The sequence below is a fragment of the Centropristis striata genome, chromosome 10 (genome assembly GCF_030273125.1).
Source record: "Centropristis striata isolate RG_2023a ecotype Rhode Island chromosome 10, C.striata_1.0, whole genome shotgun sequence".
NCBI lineage: Eukaryota > Metazoa > Chordata > Actinopteri > Perciformes > Serranidae > Centropristis > Centropristis striata.
In genome coordinates, this window is record NC_081526.1 from 27,859,069 (window position 1) to 27,882,936 (window position 23,868).

At 37.0% G+C, this 23,868-nt stretch overlaps 2 protein-coding genes across 2 annotated transcripts; both read right to left on the reverse strand.

The window, feature by feature from the left end:
- Positions 1-9,594: 9,594 nt before the first annotated feature.
- On the reverse strand, positions 9,595-12,903 carry fev (FEV transcription factor, ETS family member). Its single transcript, XM_059343366.1, has 3 exons — positions 12,264-12,903; positions 11,576-11,647; positions 9,595-10,136 (listed from the first exon to the last, which is right to left on the reverse strand). Exons 1-3 carry the CDS (start codon positions 12,310-12,312, stop codon positions 9,595-9,597), a joined length of 663 nt encoding a protein of 220 aa, XP_059199349.1. The 5' UTR covers positions 12,313-12,903.
- A 5,594-nt stretch (positions 12,904-18,497) lies between these two features.
- cryba2b (crystallin, beta A2b) lies at positions 18,498-20,467 on the reverse strand. The gene is made up of 4 exons (XM_059343167.1): positions 20,310-20,467; positions 19,157-19,298; positions 18,914-19,056; positions 18,498-18,645 (listed from the first exon to the last, which is right to left on the reverse strand). Exons 1-4 carry the CDS (start codon positions 20,465-20,467, stop codon positions 18,498-18,500), a joined length of 591 nt encoding a protein of 196 aa, XP_059199150.1.
- Positions 20,468-23,868: the final 3,401 nt, after the last annotated feature.

Sequence of the window (23,868 nt, forward strand, 5' to 3'; positions counted from 1 at the left end):
TCAGCCAGAGAGTATTAATTCACTTTAAAGTGCAGCCCATTGAATGAGTCATCTGCTGCCATGATACATACTGTATGTCTTATATAACCCTACACTGTTTATTTGACATCTTTATATTTACATTTAAGTGGTTATACAATATGAAACAAATTCAGGACAGGACTTGTTTTCATTCACCACACACCTACACAGTGTTCATTGTTATTTCCTCTTCTTAATTTGCCGTGAATCACTTCACACCTCATGAATCTGCACGATTATTCATCCATTTAGCTTTACGTAACATGCAATATCTGAAGTATAGAGGTGCTCCAGTTCCAGACCATTACCTAAATTGACAAATTAACATTTCAGAAGAGAACAGTAACAGCTCTCCTGTCCTTGAGCATTCGTGTCGCCACATTTGAGACACTCTTATATAATTTTAACACCAGACTGTTGCTTGCGTAGCATGTAGTCTGATGGATTTTTGATAATGCTTCAAATCATGTAAATGGAAACAGCTGCAGAGAGAGCATTATAACACCAAATGGCTCTATAAAAGCTTGTGCCGCATGATCTTCATAGTCATAGTAGGGAGGTTGGGTGATTTTTGTCTTCCATTTGTTGATGTTCAGTTTATTTTTCACTGGAATAAAAGACAGATAAGTGATGTCACACATCCATGTGCCAGTATTGGTAAAATCACAATGTCTTAGGGAAAGTAGTCTATTCTTGGGAATTGGGAAATAATAAATACACGCAAGAGCTTGAGTTTACCTTGTTGGTTTTAGCTCACAGAATCTGGGTCTTTTCATGCAGACGAGTGACTCTGCAAAAAGGTCAAGAGACATCGGTCTAAATTCTTCTCTGTGTTCTTTTACCTCTCTTGTCTCCCTTTTCCCAACCTCTTTGATTCTCTCACCTTTCCCCTGGTCTCTTCATCTCTCCCTCTTATTCACAAGTCTATTTCAGCACCGTGTAGGTGTGTTGTTCTAATTTAGCAGTGCCTTCATTACCACTCTCTCCAGCTGGAAGAATGACTCACTGACTTCACACAGCCACGCAAAGCCCACCGACTGCTTTACCCTCTGTCCTAATAATGGACTCTTATGGGACTAAGAGAGACCTGATTTATATTTTCCTTGAATATGTGACTCATACATATACCTGTTAATATATAATATAATTCAATAATAATAGTGATTTTTATATAAGTTGTTTGCAGTAACTATAGCCCTCCAACATGTACTTTTGGCCTCAATTTTGTTTGTTTTCTCCAACTCATGCTGACGTACTATGAGGCTGCAAAACCGGAAACATTTCATTGTTAAAAATTAAAAAAAGAATCCCAATTTACTCTTCTATATTGTCTTCACTTCTTAAGAGTTTGACATCAAAAGAAGTATAAAACATATTCATGACATATACCAATTTGAAATGTGTGACCTGCATTTAAAATGTCTTGTGGTCATGTAAAGCTTTTTTTGGAAAATGGGTTACAGCCATTGGTCCAGAATAAAAGATCTCAATAACTTTTGAATGGAGTGAACTTTGAATCTCACACCATCAACAGGTCAATGTTTTGACTTATCATGACCGAATAGCTTTTAACAAAATAAATTAAATAAAAAGAATACCATGCCTTATTTTCAAGCTTTATTTTCCTCATAAGCTAATATATTCATGTTAACAGGCCAAACTAAGATGCTGAACATGTCAACTTATGTGTGAAACATCAACAAATTAGTATTTAGCTCAAACAACCATTGTGCTCAATAGGGGTGTAAATAACGGGTTTCATCACAACACGATATTACTCATCGGATTCATCGGACACTATGCGATATTTGCCAATATCAAGTGTGCCGCAGTAAGACTTTGATTCTGTTCGATTCAGGGGCCAGCGATCATTATGAGACAGTATCACATGACCATTTACAGTAACACAACCTGTTGCATTTATATCAACTCATAAAAATAATGTTACAATTATATTTCTGATCTCCTCTAGATATTTAAATGAAAAACAATCCATTATTTTTGTAATACAAAGAATAAAAATAGTGCCACATTGCATTTAAGTGCAAATGTAATTTTGGCTTAACCTAAAGAGCCTGTGATAATCTTTCAGTTATGAACATAGACCATTCCCAAGATAGCTCTAGATAGATAGATTTTTTTTTTTTTATTTAATACAACTTGGGTCCTTATCACAGACTGTATAAAAGAAAGGGACGTAGCCACCACAACGTCATCCATTGGTTTGTAGACTTCCGATTTAAAGCCTCAATTTAGACATTTGGCTGTTGCCAACTAGGTTTCTTGGAACCAGAAGCAACTATAATTGGACGAGAGGGTGGAGCTGCGTAGGAGGACGCCAAGTTATCAGCTGACACTAGTGTGAGCCAGCTAGCATGGTTAGCAAGGTGCATCTGTAATTCAAAATGTAAGGCAGACTCCTTAGAGTGTCTTGTAGTACAGCCAAATTACATTTTTAGATGACCAAAATGTTCCAGTTAACTTTCATGAACTGAAAACACACTGTGAATGGGTCAAGGTTTCCTAAATTAAAACACATGCCCTGCTTTATCAAATATTTTAGTCCTAATGGGAGAGTCATTTACAAAATTATCATCATGCTGTATTGAAGAAGACTTGAAACTAGACCAAAGAGGTTTAAGGCACTTTTCGGAGGTTACCACTTGATTGCTAACAAAGCAATTTCCCAATAAATAATTTTATGATTCTGATTTCTGATTCTGTTTATAACATGTTAGTGTGCTACCTTAAGTTGTTTCATTGAGTCAGTGACCAGCCCTGATCCTGAGGCTGGCTTACAGACTGACTGACTGACTGACTGACTGCCCACACACTGACTCGTCTCGTCATGAATACATCCGAACAAAGAAAATGTCCAAATGGAGGACAGCGCACACTTATCTGAAGTCTGATTTGAGTCACCAAGACTAATCATTATGCTCCTATAGCAAACTGAATTTCCCTCTCCAACATAAGTGCTCATTATTAACATAAGACATTCTTTCCCTCTCCTCCTGCTCCTCCTGCTCCTCCTGCTCCTCGGTCCTCTACATTCACACTGTTAATCCTGTGGCTCGCAGCGAAAACACCCACCTAGTTTGTTACGCAAGAACAGAGAGGATGAGTACTGAGCAGCAACAATAGGCACAGGAGATTAGTGGCAGGGCCGTTGGCTGAGAAAACAGGGACGATTATAATGTTGTGGAAGTGACTCAATCCCTGTGGAGCTTACACTACGGGATTCTAAGAAGTCCACAGGGGGCGAACAACTTTTCCACGATAGATACCTGTCGCCCAAGTCCTAACACATGACTAGCAATCTCTATCTAGTACACATGTGAACAGTAAGAAAGAGAGAGAGAGAGAGAGAGAGAGAGAGAGAGAGAGAGATTCAGTTGTCAATAGCGACCCAGAGTCTTTCCTATTGATATACAGTGCACATGCACAAACATTGTTGTTGTGAATGTGAATGAGTGACCCACTCTCTTGTTTCACAAACACACACACACACACACACACACACACCACAGAGATACTTCCGGTTTCTGTTTCTCCGTCAAAGCTGACCGATCCATTCTCATTACTCGGAATATAATTAGAAGAAAACCTTGAAAGGTGGATTTCTAATGTGGAAGTACACTTCCAGAAGGTAGGTCCTCGTCCTCCCACTAATCCACTCACAAATGTAGATACTGTATGACCTGGGAATAAGACCAGGTTTAACTGATGGGTACACCTGTTTAGTGATTATACGTGGGTCTATCATTTTAGTCAAGCACTACACACCAACAGAATAAAATGCAAATGATTCATTATTTAAACTAGAGTTACCACTGCAGTTCAGTGCCTCTCCGCTAATCAGCCGAGTTGCAGTTTACATCCGTGACTGTACTGTACAGACTCATGTAGCCATGACATTACACAATGTTTCAGATTTAAATGTTGCTTAAAAGAAGTTTCAAACTCTAAAAATTGGATGCCTCACACCCTCTTCAGCCTGGCAGATCAGAAGATCTATACAACCTCCACAGTTTCAAGATTAGATACATTCAGAATCCAACCAAACGTCTCCCTCTCTGTTCTTAAATGAAGGTGTTGAAAAATGGGCAGATTTTATTTCTTTTTTTTTTGCAAAATTTGTCACAGTGAAGTTGACATTTGACCTCTGGATATCAAATGGCATAATTTAGTCCTACGAGTGATTTTATATACATTTTGTCACAATTCTTAAATGTATTATTGCATTATGGCCGAAAACATATTTTGTGAGGTTTATCAGTTTATCCGTGAGTCTAAGGACATGTGTGCTATATTTTAAGAAATTCCCTCAAGACAATAATAATAATAATAATAATAATAATAATAATAATAATAATAATAATACATTTGATTTATATAGCGCTTTTTTTAAGGTACTCAAAGTGGCTTAATAAGTAGCAATTGCAGAGATATTGCTTTCACAAGACGGGGAGAGGCATGCTATCACAGTAACCTTGTCCACAGTCTAAGACCTGAAGGACAATATAAACACCTGTAGAAATCTTCTGTCATACAGGATTTACACCACATGATTGCTGGGCCATTGGCAACAATATCAAGTTAGCATACTATGTGTAGATCATGGTGAAAGCACATAATGTCCCATCTCCACCAATAGTTTTACACTTTAGATTGATTTCACACAGTGATCAAAAATATAATATTATATAAACATATAGTCTATGTAACCTATCATATTATTTCACACATCCTGGCCAAAGACACAAAGATACAACAGCTTTTCCAAAAACAACCAATGTCACCTACTTCTCATTGTATAAACACAACATGTTGGAGACAAGGACAACTGAAGTCTCTCTACATTTTGAGGAGGAGCAACTGGAACAGTGACAGGATGTCAATAACTCACAAAGTCAGTCAGTCACAAGCAAATAAACAACAGCAAGCACGGTATTTTCTCCTCAGGCAGAGTGACGACAAGCGGAGGCCTTGACGGCTGCGTTACAATACAAAACAAGCTACAGTAGCTTTAAAAATAGCGACACATGCCATTGAGTTGGATGGAATAGCTCTTTATCACATCACATATAAGGCAATAAATTTCGCTAGCACATACTGTACGTGCAATAAAAAACGCACAAGAAAAACCCCGGCCTACCTTATGCACCGGTCTGCTTTCTGTATTTCTGCTAGAAAAAGTCCTCCACAGCATCAGTAAAGTTTAGTCCAGACTCCACCGGCAAAAGTTTTGGCATGCCGCTGTTTAAAATTTCCGGTCACCTGACCTCCCATCATTATTATCGTTATAGACACAGCCAACAACCAAGATTTTTATATATATATATATATATATATATATATATATATATATATATATATATATATATATATATATATATATATATATATATATATATATATATATATATATATATATATATATATATATATCGTCACCCAGTTAAAATAATCGCCTGACTAATTTTAAGTTTTGCAGGAAACACAAAAAAAATCAAAGTGTAACATGTGACATTTATTGATCATTTCGCCCAAAAAGGATGGCAATTGGCATAGTAATAACACTGTGTGTAAATGATGTAACTTAAGAGAAATAAATTACTTGAACATGCCTTTGTGACTTAAGCAAGATATGGTAACACTTTATTTTGAAGGTGTCTATATAAAAGTCACACAAGCCTGTCAGAAACATGACATGACCAGTGTCATGAGCATTAATGTTGTTAATGTTCATGACACATCCCATGTCTTGTTTATGACACGCTCATGTCACTCTTATGTAGACACCTTCAAAATAAAGTGTTACCATATCTTGCTTAAGTTACAAATGCATGTTCAAAAATTGTTCCATTTTATTTTGACTTAGGCATAATAAATCCGCTTAAGTCACACACTTGACATAGGCCATTATATCAAAGGGGTAAAATCACATGATCTAATCAACTGAGGATGTAGGCGATTTTACCATAGGTGGCTGGCGTCATGAGGAGTTACATGAGCGTGTCATTAACATGACATTGGATGTGTCATGAACATTAATGACACTTTGAAGTAACATTAATACTCATGATACTTGTCATGTCATGTTTCTGACAGGCTTGTGTGACTCTCATGTAGACACCTCCAAAATAAAGTGTTACCATATCTTGCTTAAGTCACAAAGGCAAGTAATTTATTTCTCTTAAGTTACATAATTTACACACCGTGTTATTACTATGCCAATAGCCATCCTTTGATACATCCTTTTTGAGTGAAATTATCAATAACTGCCATATGTTACACTTTTGGTGAATTTCTTTGTGTTTCCTGCATATATATATATATATATATATATATATATATATATATATATATATATATATATAAGAAGAAGAAGAAAGATTGTGGCAACAGTTGATGTGTTTTTAGAGCCCCCTAGAGGTCGTAGGTCCCAGGCACTGGCAGAATAAGGAATTATTCTTATATTCAAACTTTATGAACACATTGTTTTATACATTAAAACATTAATTTCTGTTTCAGTTCTGTTACTAGTGTGACTTTTTAACAAACACATGAAAATGTTTACCAGTGATATATTTATAATAATATAATATAATTTATAATATATATAATAATTTGGCCTTATGGTAAAAATGGAGACCCTCAACCTCTCTTTGCAAGAGCATCGAACTCTGTTGTCACGTCTGATGTTAAAGCACGCAGCTGGGAGATGATAGTGGTCTACCAGTTGGTGTGGCAGATTGGCAGATCCAGTGAATTACTAACCTGTCACTTGAGGATGGTGAGCAAAAAAAGGTCAAGTTTTAAAATGCCTAGAAATGCTGAAAATTACTTTTTTATTGTCTGATGATACATATTAGTTGTATAGTCCATTTATGTCAGAAAAACACCATATTATGGGATGTCTAATAATTTAAAAAAAAAGTCATATGCATGTTGATTTTTGTCAAAAATGGTTATATTTAAAAAAGCCTAAAAATGCTGAAAATAACTGTATTATAGTCTGTTGATATATATATTTATATATATATATTGGAGCATAGTTTTTCCAGAAATGACAGAAAAACACCATATTATGGGCTGTCCAAAAATGGGACCAAAAAAATACTATTGTATGTCGATTTTTGTCAAAAATGGTAAAATTTTAATATGCCGAAAATGCTGAAAATGACTTTATTATAGTCTGTTGATAAATTTTAGAGCATAATATGTGAAGGCATACGGAGTTAAAAGACAGTACAGACTCATTGTAGTAATTGTCCTCAAGATTCATTAACATAGTGCTGCATTTTATTGATGGGGGACTGGGAGGTGTTTTTTTGTGGTTGTTGTTGTTTTCATTTGAGGCCCTTGTGGTGCAGATTGAGATGGTTAAGTTGCCCGTGTGTGCTCTTTCTTTGTGCCGGTGCCCCACCACATGCAGCTGGCCCCAATTTTATTTGGCTCACCCCTGCATCTCAGACAGCCTGAGTCTGCCATTGCTCTCCAGTTATGACCTATTATAGCTATTATAGTTGTCTTTATCCCATTACATAATGGCCATAAAACTCCCATGTCCATTTAACTGTATGATAATGCTCCGTCCAGACGTACTTTAATCTCTGCAGACTTGTATTGTCATAAAATGAGGTTTAGGGTTAATGTGCTATTTGCAGACGCCTCTGTGATCTATATTAGATCAACTCTGTTATCACCTGCTTATGTAAACACTGCTGTGATATTGGAGGAGTTGTAGCGCCCCAGTGTGGCTGATAACATCTACTGTCACATTTTATCACCACTCTATGCTGCAGTATATGAGCAGCAAACTACACCATACTCATACACTTTAGCTTAAATAAGAACAAATAATGACTACTTTTTTAATCCTTATGTAAATATGAGGTAATTGTTTGTGTTCTTACATTGAAGATTTGTTGTCCATTAAGTGTTCAATGGTGCTGAAATTTCATAATACACCAGTAGCCAACAATAAATGGGAATTGTTCTGGGGTTTTTTTTTATTTAATTTTGAAACATTTATTTTAGCAGATTTGGATTTGTTCCTGTCACATTATCTACCTGCACTTGTAACCTGTTATACCTAAATCACATCTGTATTGCATTTGTGTGTATGTGGACCTTTATATGGATGGATGAATGATTGGCTAAATATTCTATATTTTTTTTTTATGGGCAAACAAGGTGACACACTGAAACTCTGTTGGACCAGGTACACATTTACAGCTTACCTTAAAAAACATAAGTATAGGTTTTATTGTTTTGTTACAGTAATATAGTCACAGTAGGCAAATAATCTGGGTTGAATCAGCTGGTAAATTATAATTGTTTGCGTCAACACTCCAACACTTTCTACATCCAACATGAGTGACCACTTCTTCTAACATTGTTATACAACTCTTTTCTAACCTCAGCATTTTATTTATTACCTTTCAAAGGCGTGTTTTAGGAATACAAACCACATGTTGTGAACATAGACACACACGTACTGACAAAATGTATTTAGAACAGTCTGTTTTTATTTACTTCATTATTTTTATTATTGGTACAGCTGTTTTAACTACAGTAAGAAGCTGTGTGAATGAACGCAATGTAATTCACTCCAAAATCACTAAAAAGCAGCGATAGCCTGAGCCTGTTTCTGCTCTACAGTATTTACACAGTACTCCATGAATTCACAGTTTTCACAGTTCATATTCATGTTAGAGCCTTTTTATTGCAATTGGGTTACATCTGATTTCATTGTATGGGCATGTTTATGGGTGTTCTGATTTCTTAGCAATGATTTAAGTGACAATATGGGTTTTTTAGGTTTTAAAAAAAGAAACAATAATCGACCAGGCATTATGCCATTCTAAACCACAAGATGGCGCCAATACTCCAATAATAAATGTAATAATACACATGTGGTTGCAAATAAAGCCACCTGTATGTAAAAACACCCACAGGACGCACGGGAGGAGGATGAGACACAGCAAAGGAACAGAAAGGAATGATGGGTATAAAACAAGCAAATTGTATTTCATTATAGGCCTATCTATTTTGATTTTTTATTATTTTCTATATTTACCTCTCTCCCACACGTAAACTGTTGATTTCCGATTTAATTTCACAGAATATCACTGAAATCGTTGGTGTTTATGGCTCAGTAATAGCTAATATGCTGTGATTTAAAAAAAAAAAAAACGCGCGTAAAAGTTTGAAACCACTGTGCGTAATTGGATATGCGGCCCTTGATGTATTTATTATTTCGCCCGTGGAAAAAATGTATTCGTTTAAAGGTTTAAAAGAGCTAAATTATTATTAGTATTATTATTGGCTTTTTTTTTTGTTTTTATGTACACGTTTTTAGACGCCTTGCTTCCATAAACCCGTCTCAGCAGCACCAGGACTACACCTCCAAAACGACACGTTTAAATGTTGTTGAAACGTGTGTAAAACATTAATTTCAAACCAAATTAATTTAATATTTTTACCTGCAATTTACCAAAACCGTCTCTCTGTCACCTCTCCGTTTCTATGTGTCTCCAGCGTGTCTCTAAGATTCATTAAGAGTCAGTTGTAATGGTTATTGATGTTAGTCAGGCTGTTGATGTTGTTGACGCAGCTGATGTGGGACGGAGACACGGTGCCGAAGGGCCCCGGCGGCTGCAGGTTGTGGCTGTGGTACAGAGCCGCCGGAGAGGTTCCGGGCCAGTAGGAGAAGCCCGACGGCCCCACGCCGGGAGCCACCAGGTTCAGTTTGGAGATCCCGGAGAACGGAATCGGAGAGAAGTTCCCCTGGAACTTGTAGATGGCCTGCTCCGTGGTGGACGGCTGGCACACCTGCGCCAAGCCGTGGAAATCAAACTTGTAGGCGTAACGCTTGCCGTGGACTTTGGTCATGATGTTCTTGTCGTAGTAGTAGCGCAGCGCGCGGCTCAGCTTGTCGTAGTTCATGTTGGGTTTGCTTTTGCGCTCCCCCCAGCGCCGGGCCACCTCGTCCGGGTCGATGAGCTTGAACTCTCCGTTGGTGCCCTCCCAGGCGATGCACGACATGTTGGTGCTGTCAGACAGGAGCTCCAGCAGGAACTGCCACAGCTGGATCTGCCCGCTGCCTGCAGGGACATTTCATTAATCACATCCATTTTATTAATAAACCAGTAAAACCAGAAATATTAGTTTGAAGCTACATGAAAATCATATATAGCCTAATATTGGCACGCTCTGTGCAAAATGTTTCGGGGGATTTGACATTTATTCAGTTGTATTAAATAATAATATTGGCAATACAATTTGAGCCTAATAGGAAAATGCTTTAAATAAATAACTGTATGCTACTATTTATATTTCTAACACACCAGATTAATATAATTTAGAAATTGTCCATTTTCGATGCATTTAGAGCAGAATAGTTCTTCCCTTGGATAAGCTATATACATCTCAAATCATCATATCAAGTGTATTTTTTAAACAACAATATAGCCTATTGGTCAAGGTATTGTTTCATAATTATAAATATAATGTAGGGACTAAGAGATTTTTGTCGAGTACATATTATTTAATTTTATTTATTTTCATTTATAGACTAACAGATATTTTTCATACTGCTTGTATTTCTTATTAAAAATATTGTTCATGTTGTAATGTGTATATTAGCATTCTGTCACAGTGTCATTGAGCTGTGGACGGACGGCAGATGGGATCTGCGTTTTTATTTTATTTTTATTATTTTTATTTTATTATTTTATCATTTATTAATGTACTTTAATTTATTTATTCCTTATCTACGATTCAGTTTTGAGTCTAAAGATGGATGAGACAAATTTTGGGGTGCAAAGCCCATTATAGGGTGACAGGAATAACTTCATTAATTAAAAACAAATTCTATATTATCTGTGAGCATCAAACATGCAAGCTGCCAATCAAAAGCATAAAGAAATGCTGTTCTTTCTTAATTTTTTGTGATTAATGTTATATTGATTTTTTTATAGTTACATTCTCACTGTGGTAAAAAAAAATATTAATAACAACAACAACAACAACAACAACAACAATAATAATAATAATAATAATAATAATAATAATAATAATAATAATAATAATTGAGGTGAAAAGGAAAAAGAAAGATGAAAAATACAAATCTAATGCGTATCTTTAAGTAGGCTGTATTTTTTATTGATTACATACCGACTAAACCCATGACAGAAATTAAATAAAATGCGATTTTAACACATTTTAATCCTGCTTTAATTATTAGGACATTCTTAGTATCACTGTGGGAGCTTTATTGAAGATGTATTGGTCCCTCAAATTATTTCCTACAATTTTATTTTGTTTTTCCCCAAAACAGTTTTGTTAATCCTGCATCAGAGGCTTTTCTACCATGGTTAACAAAACGACCACAGTTATTTTATTTTATTTTATTCTATTATTTCACAATGTTGTGCCATGGTATTTTAAGTATTTTTAATACCATAATAAGCTCTATTGCAGTGTGTTCTACATGGGGATGATAATGAAATAATTATGTTTTCATCTCAGTTCCTTCTCTTACCTTTCTGCACTCCTGTGTTTATTGGACCCCAGGATGTTCCTTTGCTTTCCTTCAACAGATTTTCTGTTGGATCTGAAATGAAAACAGAAACACTTTCAGCATCATCAGCTCTCCATCCATCCTGTTAGCCTGCTAATATTTTATTTTATGATCCATTAATCATAAATTAAAGCTTATTTTCTAATATTGCTTGGCTGAAATATTTTTTTATTTCAGTCCAGATTTTTATAGAACTTAATTTCACATATGTTGAAATAAAAAAACAACTTCAGACTGAAAATATTTCACCAGAGAACAGCTGTTATAAAATGATTAATAATAAGATGCTGTAAATGGAGCAGACCGGTGCGCACGATTAAAGCTAAATAAAAAATATTAAAATTTGCAGAATCTCAAGAAAAGGTAAAAATGCATTTTTAAAAATTCCTAATTGTCTCCAGGTCCAGTGTGAGTCTAATGCAAGAAGCGTGTCGTCCCTGCGGTCTCCTCTCCGTGAAGCCAGGAAACGCGTCCAGGAAAAAGGATTTCCGATTTCCGACAAAAGAGCAGACGGGCTTTGAGATTGAAAAGGCTGAACAATGCTGAGCCCTGCAGACGGAGCACCAGCGCCCCGCGACACCCGCCACAAATGTAAAGAAATATAAAGTGCCTATTTCTTCCATTCTTTACGGTATATAAAACGACGAACCTGAGAGATACATGTTGAACATGAGGTTTCCTCCGCAGTCCTGTCTCATTGTGTTCACTTGTTCAGAATGGGTTGGATTTCATTTGGTTGGTGGCGGAGGAAAAGATTTTTATTAAACTTTATCTCATAACTGTGATCTGGAATAAATGCGGGTGGACAGATTGAAGTTTCCAGGCAACTGTCACTGGCCCCCATCTCTGAGACAATATTCAGACAGCAATTTCCCCTGGTGCATTGCTTTAATTAAAAGAGCAATTTACCTCTGTCAGCCAGCCTGGTGCCCACAATAAAAAGAGGCCGATAGAAATTGGGCCCTTATCAATCCACCATCACAGTTTAATAAAGTTTCCGCGTTAAGATCTGAGTTTCTATGGTGAATTGAAGTGTTTGACATGGAAACCAGTTCAGATCCTCCTCACTTTTCCGCCTCTTTACCTCCTGGCAAACAACAAAGACCTATTTCATGTGGGGGGAAAGAATATTTACCTTGAGAAGCACGCTTCAGTGCACACGAGAAAGCAAGAACATCCACCCCCTAACCTTCTGTTTGTGGGTTTAAGGTTATACAGCCTCAATCTGAGGGTAATGAGGTTGTAACTTTAAAAACCGTGGCAGCTCCTGATGCTCGCTGACGTTATCATGTCTGCTCATATTTTTCTAAATCTGCTGTTTTTCAGAGGCTTTATGGGGTTTATTGTCCTGTTCTCTTTTGGCCCATATGGTAGAATCAGGCTCAACATGTAGCTGTCACTTTCCATAATGTGTGATATAGTGTACACAGCCTCTGAAATTATTGTTATAAAAATATGGTTATAGCCTGGTATCTTAAGTCCATATTTTTCTCCATCCACAAAGATTTAGCCCAGGACAATTAAAAAAAAAAAAATCAAAAAAGGTATGAATTTCACATCACAGACACAATATATGAGGCATTTGCAAAAACACAGTGTTAAATTGTTAGAAACTGATTTATTACATCACAAATATCAATCTAGGACTAGATATATATACTATATTATTATTATTATTATTATTATTATTATCATTATTACATTAAGTTTATTCCTCTATAGTGTAATATATGAGTGTGCCAAAATCCTGCATGATAAAGGTTTGTCCATGAATAAAATGATTAATGTTTTAAAGGAACAGTTCAGCTGCAAAATTAAAAATAGGAACTTTACTAGCAGAAAAATACTGCAAGCATTTTTTGTGGGAAAAGACATTGCTGTTGATTCATTTATTTTTAGATTGCAATTGTATTTAATTATATTTAGCTCTATTTAATGGTATAATATTTTAATAACATTTTATTGTATTGCAATTTTATTTCATTTAATTGTATTTTTTATTTTATTCTCACTTTAAGCACCACAAACAAAGTGCCAAAAAGATCTGTTATATTGAAGGGAAGGCAGATATCTCTAACATTTGGTTACTCACACCAAAGCAATCTAGATTGATAGATAACGTTAAGATAAAAATGTGTTTTTGGTGTTAGGGTAAACTGTATCTTTAAGGTGTGCACCATGTAAATACAACATTAATTTGACTGGGGACGTTTGTTGAGTATCATACCTTTACACCTGTCTGTACTTAACTCTAGTGATTCTAATCGTGTCAAAAAAAGGCTAGATTCATTTTTAAAGCATCAAAAAAAAAAAAAAACTCCAACACTGATATTAACCATGACATGTGTGCATCTCTGTTGGTATCTTGTGTGGTTTAACATCAGGTTTGACTTTTACAATCTGTGTGTCAGGATATATAGAGATAGCTGATCAGTGTTAATGCTGGACCCAGTTCACATTCAGTTCTGCAAGATTGCAGCGTTCCTTGGAAAAGTTCTACATTAAAAAAAAAATCATCAATCTAAGTTTTAAAGTGAACTTAATAAACATGTCAAATAAAACATTTTACTGCAAAAAAGTTATTTGAGAGTGAGAAAAATACATTGAAATTAAGTTACAATCCATTTAACCAACAGAAAACCACTTTCCCCTTTGAAGAAGCAGTGTGTAGGATTTAGTGGCGGCTAGTGGAGAGATTGCGTATTGCAACCAGCTAAAAACCTCTCCCTTTCCAAGCATGTAGTAGAACCTATGGTGGCCTTTAGGGAATGTAGAAACGTTAAAGGATGTCTGTTCTGGGCTACTGTAGAAAGACAACCCGCTCCCTCCATGTGTGGATATGAAGGGCTCGTTCTAACAAAAACACAACAATTCTTAGTTTCAGGTTATACACTATAATTAAAATATAACCATACATATTATATTCCATTTCTGCAAATAAATTCCCTCTAAATCCAACACACTGTCCCTTTAAATCAAATCATACTTTGCATGTGTGGCCCTCTGTGTCGACTCTGTAAAGTTTAGTTTAAAACAGTCTGCTAATCATTCATCATCTATTTTAGCCTTTGCTCTACAATGTAACACCTGACTGGACTGAGCTCAGAAAAGCACAAATGCAAACACACACAGTTTAGGTAACAGAGTATACTGGAGGCTATGTATTTGTCTGACAGGTTATTTGTTTATTTAACTAAATAGTTATAGAAGGCAGGTTTATACCTGTTCACAATATCAGGCTTGTGAAAATTTCAATGCAGAATTAATTAGGAAGTTGTATATTCCTCCTGGACTTAAAGATGGATTTTCCACTCATGTGATGGCAGCAGTTCCTCATGGCTGGGCTTTGTAGGTGTGTCTCTGGCGTCCCAGACTTGCTTTAGCTGCCTGTGTCCAAGTAAGAGTCGCAGGCAACTTAAAACAAGCCTCGAAAGCTAGACTATGTCCACTGATGCAGTGGTAGATAAATATGTGGGTAAGCTCTGGTCAGTGATCAGCATGAGGCAAGAAATCCACTGATAGAAAGAAAAAACAGATACATAATTACACTGGAACACTTAGGCTTTATAGTTAAGGTCAAAAAAGAGTGAAGTTAGCATCTGATGACGCATGTATGACATGAAAGCATTAACAAACATCCATCTTAATTTAAGATTGTCATTCAGGTTTGTCTATAGTTATACAACAGCTCCATAAAATGGTTATAAACATTCAAGCTAAATAGCATAATTTCATTTGTTTAACACACTCTTCCATGTTAAAAACTTACTGTAACATTTCAGGAAAGAAAGAAATATCAACGCTCTCATAGCTGTCATTAAGACTCAACGAAAAGTTCCTGTGTAAAGCCTTGAACTTACCTTGGAGCTCTGATCTGTGTGGCCCAGGTACCAGAGTTTGCAGCTCACTACACTGCTCAAGTGTCACTCCTCTATAAGCTGCGGTGCAGCTGCTTTAATCAGTCTGCACAGGAATGTATATTTGAGAAAGGTGTGTGTGCATGGTTACACATTTATTAAAAGATCCTGTTTTTTTGGGTGTGGGACAGTTAGCCGGTGCAGGCTTGTGGGCGTGTAACACGGAATCCCACGTCCTGGACCGACAGGAGGAGTGTGTGTGGAGGTAAACACACTCCAGGATCCCGGCGTGTGACTGTAAGATAAACATGAACGTTCCACATTACAATAAACAAACAAATGCTCAGCTATTAGACTGTTAGGAGGTAGTTGTATTGGGGGGGAAATCATTAAAATACATGAACAGGGTTCTGTGTGTGTTAATCAGAGTTTAATTCAGAAAAGACAATCTTTATGGGGTTTTTTTTATACATAAAGTATACATTTCTAGTGTATACTCTGTTTATAATACTGAAGACCTCTTTCTGATGTTGGTTTTCAGTAGTTGCAGCTTAAACCTTTGACACCAAATACATCTATAAAAAAAGACCTCACAAGGATGAAAAAAGAAATGTTTAGTTAGTCACAGAGAGTTAATATTTTGGACATATATGGTTCACAGAGGATGTTATTATCAATCATTGACTGTTTAACAGAAGTGTACATATATAACCTGTAGAGGGAAGCTGAACTACCTTAAAGCTAGAGCTAGCTTAAATCATATTCTTTCATCTGTATTGAGCCGGGGCAGGCAGGTGCGGTGTGTGTGTGTGTGTGTGTGTGTGTGTGTGTGTGTGTGTGTGTGTGTGTATGTGTGTGTGTGTGTGTGTGTGTGTGTGTAAGAGAGAGAGAGAGAGAGAGAGAGAGAAAGAGAGAGAGAGAGAGTAGATGTATGTATGTCTATATTCTTATCATGTGACCTACTGTGGCTGAAGTTGTATTTGCTGTTTATTTTCTGATTATACTTCCACAGTATTGTAGTTGTTTTGTCCCATGTTGTTTTTTTGTATTCATTGTATTTCATATGCTTTTTTTTTTCAATTGTTGTTTCCTCAATTAAAGAAATCATGAAAAAAAAGCTGTATTCTTTCTGATGGCCAGCAGGGGGCGACTCCACCAGTTGCAAAAAGAAATCCAATAACACAGTCTCCCATAATGTGGGAATATATATATATATATATATATATATATATATATATATATATATATATATATATATATATATATATATATATTTATTTATTTATTTATGTATTCATTTATTTTTACCTCTTTCCATGAAATGATTGTGACAATGTGATTTATTCTTGACAGATAAAGTGTATATCTTCTCAAACTGTATTAATCTCTTCCAAACATATCACTATGGAAATTAAACCACTGAGAAAATGACCATACTTTTTACTTGATTGATTATGTCAGTAAACATTTTCGTAATAAGCTAATGGCCTTGATCACCAGTTTCAAGTCTTCTTCGACACAGCATGTTTTCATTTTGTGAATTATGATCCCATATAGAACTTTGATCCTTTCATATTGCGTTTTACGTTCATCAAAGTAAACTGTAAAAAAGAATTGCTCAGTGTTCGGTTAGACAAAAAGAAACTGACTACACAAAGTAATTGACTGTTTATTGTTTCTGGTGAGTACATTTTGTTTTATCTTGTGTTTCACTGTCCAAAAATGAGCATCCACCAGTAGCAAGCCAATTAATGTCACACTTTGAATTACAAATGCACCTTGCTAACCAGAATAGCTAGTAAGTGCTAACATTAGCTGGTGACTTAATGTTTGCTCTGTGGTACCTGGCCCCACCAGGCTGGTAACCTCCCTTCTGTCCAAATATGGTCACTTCTGACTCCCACAAAACAAAAAGATGGTGAATGGATGGTTCAAACACACAAAAGACTTTGACCCGGGGAGACTTCTGTTCTTGATCCAAAAGTCTACATTGAGCTATTTCAACTTACAAACTTACTGTTGAAAACCTACTAAACATATGTTGAATACCACAGGTTTACTACCATAAGTTCAGTATCAGTAACAAATATACTATTTCACCCAAAGGGTTTTCTATTTCTAATTATTTTACTAAACCTAAACCAGGTGTCCTGTTCCCTAAACCTAACCAAACTAACTGTTATGTTTAGGCGTGGAGGTTGATCTCATGATAACGGTCAGGACATTAATGTAGGAATTGCTCATTAATATTGGAATAAACCACTTATATGGTCATATGGGTTGGAGGGCTTGTTGCCTTGTTGGTACTTAATTGGCAAATACACAGACAGTGCATGGTTTCCACATGGCCAACCAAATTATCTGTTGCTCTTTCTGACAGCTCTTTGCTTTACTGGCTGGTGTACTGCTTCCATTGTAACATTTGAAGAACAAATAAAAGAACAACTGTGATCTCGTGCTCTTGTTTATTGGAAATAAGAATACAGTCTGACAAGAACAATGTTACACATCCTAAAGCCTAACAGAGAGATTTGAATCAAATCTTTCCATGTATGTTCACTAAAAGGCTAAATATGTCCTTTAAATAAATACAAAGCAAAATCTATCTCTGATAACAGCCTGCTCTATGAAGCTCAAAGAGAATAAGGGGCTCTGATTTTGTAATGCTTGTGCACCTGTGCTATGATTGTCATAACCGAGGAGCAAAATTACTGGCAGCTCAATGTAGCCAATCAGATTTGGATTTATTTAATTATGTAGATCATTTTCATTGTTTAAAGAAAAAGGAATACCGACAAACAGCCTCTAGTTTTGAAGAAAAGCCTTTATTTCCTATTTCAAGAACATGCTTTAGCATGGTAGAAGAAGTAGGTACTTAGATATCCATACATGCAGAGCCACAGAGTGATAGAAAGAGTTTGTCCATCTACTGTTCTGTGACAGCGATCTGTCCGGCGTTCAAGTTGAGGAAGGGGTTCAGGGAGAGTTTGTTTTTTCAGGTTGGGTCAGGCAGGCAGAGTGAAGGCTTAGTGCTGGATCCTACGAATGGACTGCACCTGGTTGGTGTGAGCCTGGGTGCTGTACTCATTGTAGTTTCTGTACTCGCCTTGGTGTCTGTCTCTCTCCAGGATGTACTGGTAGCCACGGTAACCAGGGAACTGGTAGGCCACCCAGCTGCAAAGAGATAGAGGGGGGTGGGGGGGTGGAGGGTGAGGCGAGGACAGATCAGGATCATTCAAACATACATTTATAGACCTGAAATATATAGAAATATATAGTTTTCTGCTGAGGCAGCATGCCCCAGACAGAGTTTGTATATCATGTGTTTTTTGTGTGTGATTTTCCATATTTTTATCATGTGTTTGACCAAAATTATATGGTGGTGGTGATTGGATGCTGCAGAAGGGAAAAGCAGGAATATATAATGTACAATATAACTTACGCTCCTGAGTTGACTTTGATGGAGGGCACCTCCTTGCTGCACCAGCCCATGGCCTGTAGGGAGGGGTAGTCATCGCACATCTCGAACTTACGGCCCTGGAAGTCCTCACACTCGTACATGGTCACCTTGCTGTCACTGTGGCTCTGCAGAAAAGGAGAAGAAGAGCAGGGAAGTAAGTCAGCTATAGCAGTGGTCAGAGGCTGAGTAGTAGTAGTAGTAGTGGTGAAAGGTTTGGTAACCTACAGCGCACTTGATGGGTCTGAAGGAAAGCATGTGCTCGGTTCTGTAGCTGCTGTTTCCGCTCCAGGCCTCGTAGCGAGGGTAGTCTCCCTTCTCCAGGATAAACTGCTGTCCCTGGAACTCTGGGTACTCATAACCCACCCAACTACACAGTGGAAAGATGAGATGGAGAGAGACAAGAGAGGGGAGAAATAGAAAAAGAAATGTTGAGGTTAAATGAGCAGATAATACGTAAAAAAAAATGTAAATAAAGGAAATTATCTAATAAAATACATTAAATAATAACGAGCCACTTAATGCAAAACATGTTTTAGTGCAACCACACTGAAACTGTCATTTCTGTTAAACAATAGAGTCCAACGCCCAGAGAACGGCCTGGAGTGAAAGCAACATGCAGCTTCTTTTGTCACTGGGAGCACAAAGCAAACATTAAATACTGCTGCGGCTGCTGCTGCTGCACCCAGGGCTTTTTATCTGATCGCCAGTCAGTCAGCCATTCTGGCTCACAGCCGGCAGCTGCACACAGCCAACTCATAACACAACAGGGATACACTTGGATGCATGCACACACACACACACACACACACACACACATGCAAATGATACATGCCAAATAGCAATGCAATAACACCGTAGGCTGTAATTTATGATTTTTTGTTATTCTGCTTTTTCTACTTGTTGAGTCCAGTCAGTGTTTGAGTCATGTGTGTTTTAATTAGATTTTTTCAAGCAGATAAAATTGGAATATCTAAAAAGAAAGGCAATAATGTGATTTTTTTAGCTATTATTACGGGCAGAAAAAAGCTATTTTTAAACAGCAGTAGCAGTGCATTTAATAAGATTTTTGAGGAAGACCAACATACTGTAAACATTTTACTTTCAATAATACTCTCATAGGAACAAATTTAACCAGATTCTAGCAAATCATTCACTCAAATCTACCCTTATTATAAAGATTACAGAAACTGAACCTGTACAAACATTATACTCCCATTGAACAGAAATGGGCAATAAACTGATCGTAATACACACAGAATGCACAAAAATCCAGTAAAGGTCAAGAGGTGAAAGGGAAGTTATGTCCATGATGTATGGAATATTTAGGACTAGATAGAGAGAGCAGAAGGAAAAAAGATAACCAACAATGTGGACTTACGGTCCATTCTCAACCTTGATGGAGCGGATCTTGTTGAAGCCCCTCTCCATGATGTTCTGGCACTCCAGCATGAACTCACAGCGCTTTCCCTGGAAGTTCTCCTCCTCCCAGACTGTGATCTTGAACTGGCCCATCTGCTCCATCTGTTGAGTGTTCATGGCTGCTGCTTCTCCCTTAGGGGTTACTCTCTGACACAGGTAAAAGCAGTCAGTGTTAATAGTCAGAAAATCAAATCAAAATTATAACAAGATGAATGTTCTGAGCAGGTCAAGTGTTAACAAGACTAATGTAAGCGATTGAGTAACAAATATGATTAAAACCATCACAAGAGACTTTTAACCCATTAAGCTAATGCTAGCATTCATCTAAATCAACTCACAAGTGCATTTTATTTGTTTTAGCTCATTGAAAAGAATTGGATGAAAAAAAGCTGCACATGCTTGTATATTTAGGGTAGGTTGTTGCACCTTTCCTCTGGAAAGAAATATCCGTTAAGGTCACTTTCCAAATGTGTCACCAAAAAGTGAAAAATTCCACTCATCCATCATCTTTCCATTTCTCTACAGCACAGATTTGTCTCTGCTGCCTTTAAAGAGAGTCAGTTAAAAACCACAGACATGTCTCCTGCTTATAAACTGTCCTGTGTACAATTTTTACCTGTAACATGACAAATGCCACAAAAGCAAACCACAATATCTGTAAATGATAGCTTAAAAGCAAACATGCCACCTCCAGTACAATCTGAAATCTTCTCCTTACAGAATTACTTATTTCCAGTGAGAGTTGCGAACTACTGAAATAGCAAATTACTGGTGTGACAAAAATAATTGAATGATGTTTCCAGGCCCAAGCACAAGCACACCAGTAAGGCATCATCTTGCCAGCTTTCCCTGTTAAAAGGACTGCTGAAATATAAACCATTCTACCCAAAAAGCAACACTATGAAGTCCATGATTTTACTTTTTTTAGCAAGTCTCATTTAAAGTACATCCCTAGCTGTCTAACTATCAGTATGTGCAGCATCTTGGTGGCTGTCGGGCTCCACCCCAGTCTGAGGCTGTGTGTTGGTATACTTACAGACGGTACTGAGGTGGGACAGATCCAGTATAATCAATGTCGGGGGAGAGACCCTCGCCTGTGTTTTTATAGGGCCAGGCCCCCTGGATAGGAGCCACTCCATTTGCCCAGCAGCCTTGCACACTCAGCAGCTGAGCGGGCCAGCTGAAAGGGGAGCATTAGCCTGGCGCTTTGTGGAGGCTCCAGAGCGCCATTGTCCTCAGAGCCCCAAACTAACTTAGTCATCAATATGGCAGCCATGGTCAGGAGCAAACGGACCCAGGGCCATACAATGGTAACGCACTGACACAACAGTTTGATTGGTGTGGCAGGATAATAGACACATTCTGGGAGCTGATCCCCCCTCTCTCTCTCTCTCTTTTTCTTTCTCTCCATCTCTGCTGAAGGTAAACTGGATCCTAAACTAGAGGTGGGGAAAGGGCCAAGGCATGCCACGCAGACAGGGGCCAATTTCATCTGGAGGACATGCCCCTGTTTGGGAGGATGGTTGAAATATCTTTGCATACCTAAATGTATGGCCTTGTTTATGGCCATATAAATGAAGAGCATTCTTTCCCAAATTACAGAATGATATATAATGTTAAAGGGCTCATATAGATGGGAGTGAGTTACGCTCCAAAGAAAGACAGGGAGATGGGTGTGCTCTGGAGCTTTGATCTACTCTGGGCGTACATTGTAAACATAAAAATGTAAAGAAGAACAGTATTTTATCGTTAGAAATAAGACATAATAGTTCATGAGAATGAGAAATAAAATGTAGGATCCATAGGAACTGACACCATATAACACTGGAAAAACAACACAAACAAAGGAGGTGTCGGAATATCTATATCTTTTCAATTCCTTTTTAAATTAAGTTTGTTTGGGTTTTTTTTTTTTTTTTTTAGCTTATTTCCAATTTCCAGTGTCCAATTAGGTTTTTAACCAGACAAATCAAAGACATTTTATCGATTTTTTCTGAATTATTCATATGTGAATATAATCTCCCCTTGTATTTCAAAATAGTTACATCATTCAAAGCTCCAGAAAATATTATTATAATCAATAAGTGTAAATATTGGACAGTGTTGGTCACTATATTTGTAGACCTGTCGTTTAAATTGGGTGTGTGTACTATGCATGATTGTCATTGTCATTGTTCTTTTGTGTGCTTAATAATTTACTGTTATTGTTTCTTTCTCTTTGTGTACAGCCAAGTGTACTTCTAATATATACGTATTTTCCTTTCCATATATACAGCATGTATAATTGTAATCAGGAAACAAATAAGATGAAACATTTTATTTTCATGTGATGATTTTTGTGCACTGATAAACTGACTGAACGCTGGTAAAAAAAATCAGTTCTGAACCACATTTACAGTACAAATTTCAAGCTGTCTTTATCAGGGTGATCACAAATGTGTTATATTCTCATGCTGTTATTTCGTCTTTCATACTTTTTCAAATACACCAGTGTTAAAACAGCATACAGGGTTTTATAAGGATTTTAGAGAATGTATTTTCCTTCATCACTGGTGACATCTAGTGGCTAAGGTGTGTACTACATCAAGGTTGGCTGAGACTTAATATAATGGGAAATTTAATTCTCATAGAACAAGCATTAAGATAGTAATATATTGCTAATAAAATGGTGGTCGTATATAAAAGTCATGTTGTGAGGACATACATCTTTTTCCACAGTCATGTTGTGAGGACTCACTTTCCTTATGGGGATCAAATACAAGTCCCTATTATGTAAATCATTACATTTTAGGGTAAAAATTGGGTTTAGGGTTAGAGTAAGAGTGAGGGTTAGGCAAGTAATGGTTAGGCATAGGGTTAAGCTTAGTTTCCAGGAAATTAATGTAAATCAATGTAATGTCCTCTAACATGATGATAACACAACTGTGTGTGTGTGTGTGGGATTAAGCTGATTTTTGTGTCAGTGGTTAAAGTTGATGTTATGTTAAAGTTCGGGTAGGTCTCCAGGAAATGAATTAAAGTCAATGTAATCTTTCAAGTCCAAAAATGTTCGAAAGTATACGTTTGGTGTGTGTGTGTGTGTGTGTGTGTTGTCCACCTGTGGGCATGTGTGAGCTGTTTACTTGTATGAACAGCTTTCTCATTGTCTTCTGTTAACCCATTCATTGTTCTTGTCTCTACATGTGTGTCTCTTGTGTGTGTGTGTGTGTGTGTGTGTGTGTGTGTGTGTGTGTGTGTGTGTGTGTGTGTGTGTGTGTGCCACCAGAGCCTAGCTTCCAGAGCAGGTGATGGGCCTGGGCAGGTGAAAAAGGAGGCTTATATAGACACAGATGTTGTGTGAGTGTGCATTTGTGTACGTAATGCATCCATCCACAAAACACACACACACACACACACACACACACACATGTTTTCATGTATGTAGACACACTAAGAAGTTGAGGTAGTAGCACACATACAAAGATCTTTTGTCTTTCTTTGCAAGGTCTGATAAGATAGATTAGTTGTAGGGCCTTAAA

Excerpts from the sequence above, each read along its gene's own strand:
- fev (XM_059343366.1), bottom strand. The coding sequence starts at position 12,312 with ATGAGACAGGACTGCGGAGGAAACCTCATGTTCAACATGTATCTCTCA. Across the intron at positions 11,648-12,263 it reads GTTCAACATGTATCTCTCAG|ATCCAACAGAAAATCTGTTG; the intron begins GTTCGTCGTTTT and ends TTTTCATTTCAG. Across the intron at positions 10,137-11,575 it reads AAACACAGGAGTGCAGAAAG|GCAGCGGGCAGATCCAGCTG; the intron begins GTAAGAGAAGGA and ends ATGTCCCTGCAG.
- cryba2b (XM_059343167.1), bottom strand. The coding sequence starts at position 20,467 with ATGAACACTCAACAGATGGAGCAGATGGGCCAGTTCAAGATCACAGTC. Across the intron at positions 19,299-20,309 it reads ATCAAGGTTGAGAATGGACC|TTGGGTGGGTTATGAGTACC; the intron begins GTAAGTCCACAT and ends TCCACTGTGTAG. Across the intron at positions 19,057-19,156 it reads TCAGACCCATCAAGTGCGCT|AGCCACAGTGACAGCAAGGT; the intron begins GTAGGTTACCAA and ends CCTTTTCTGCAG.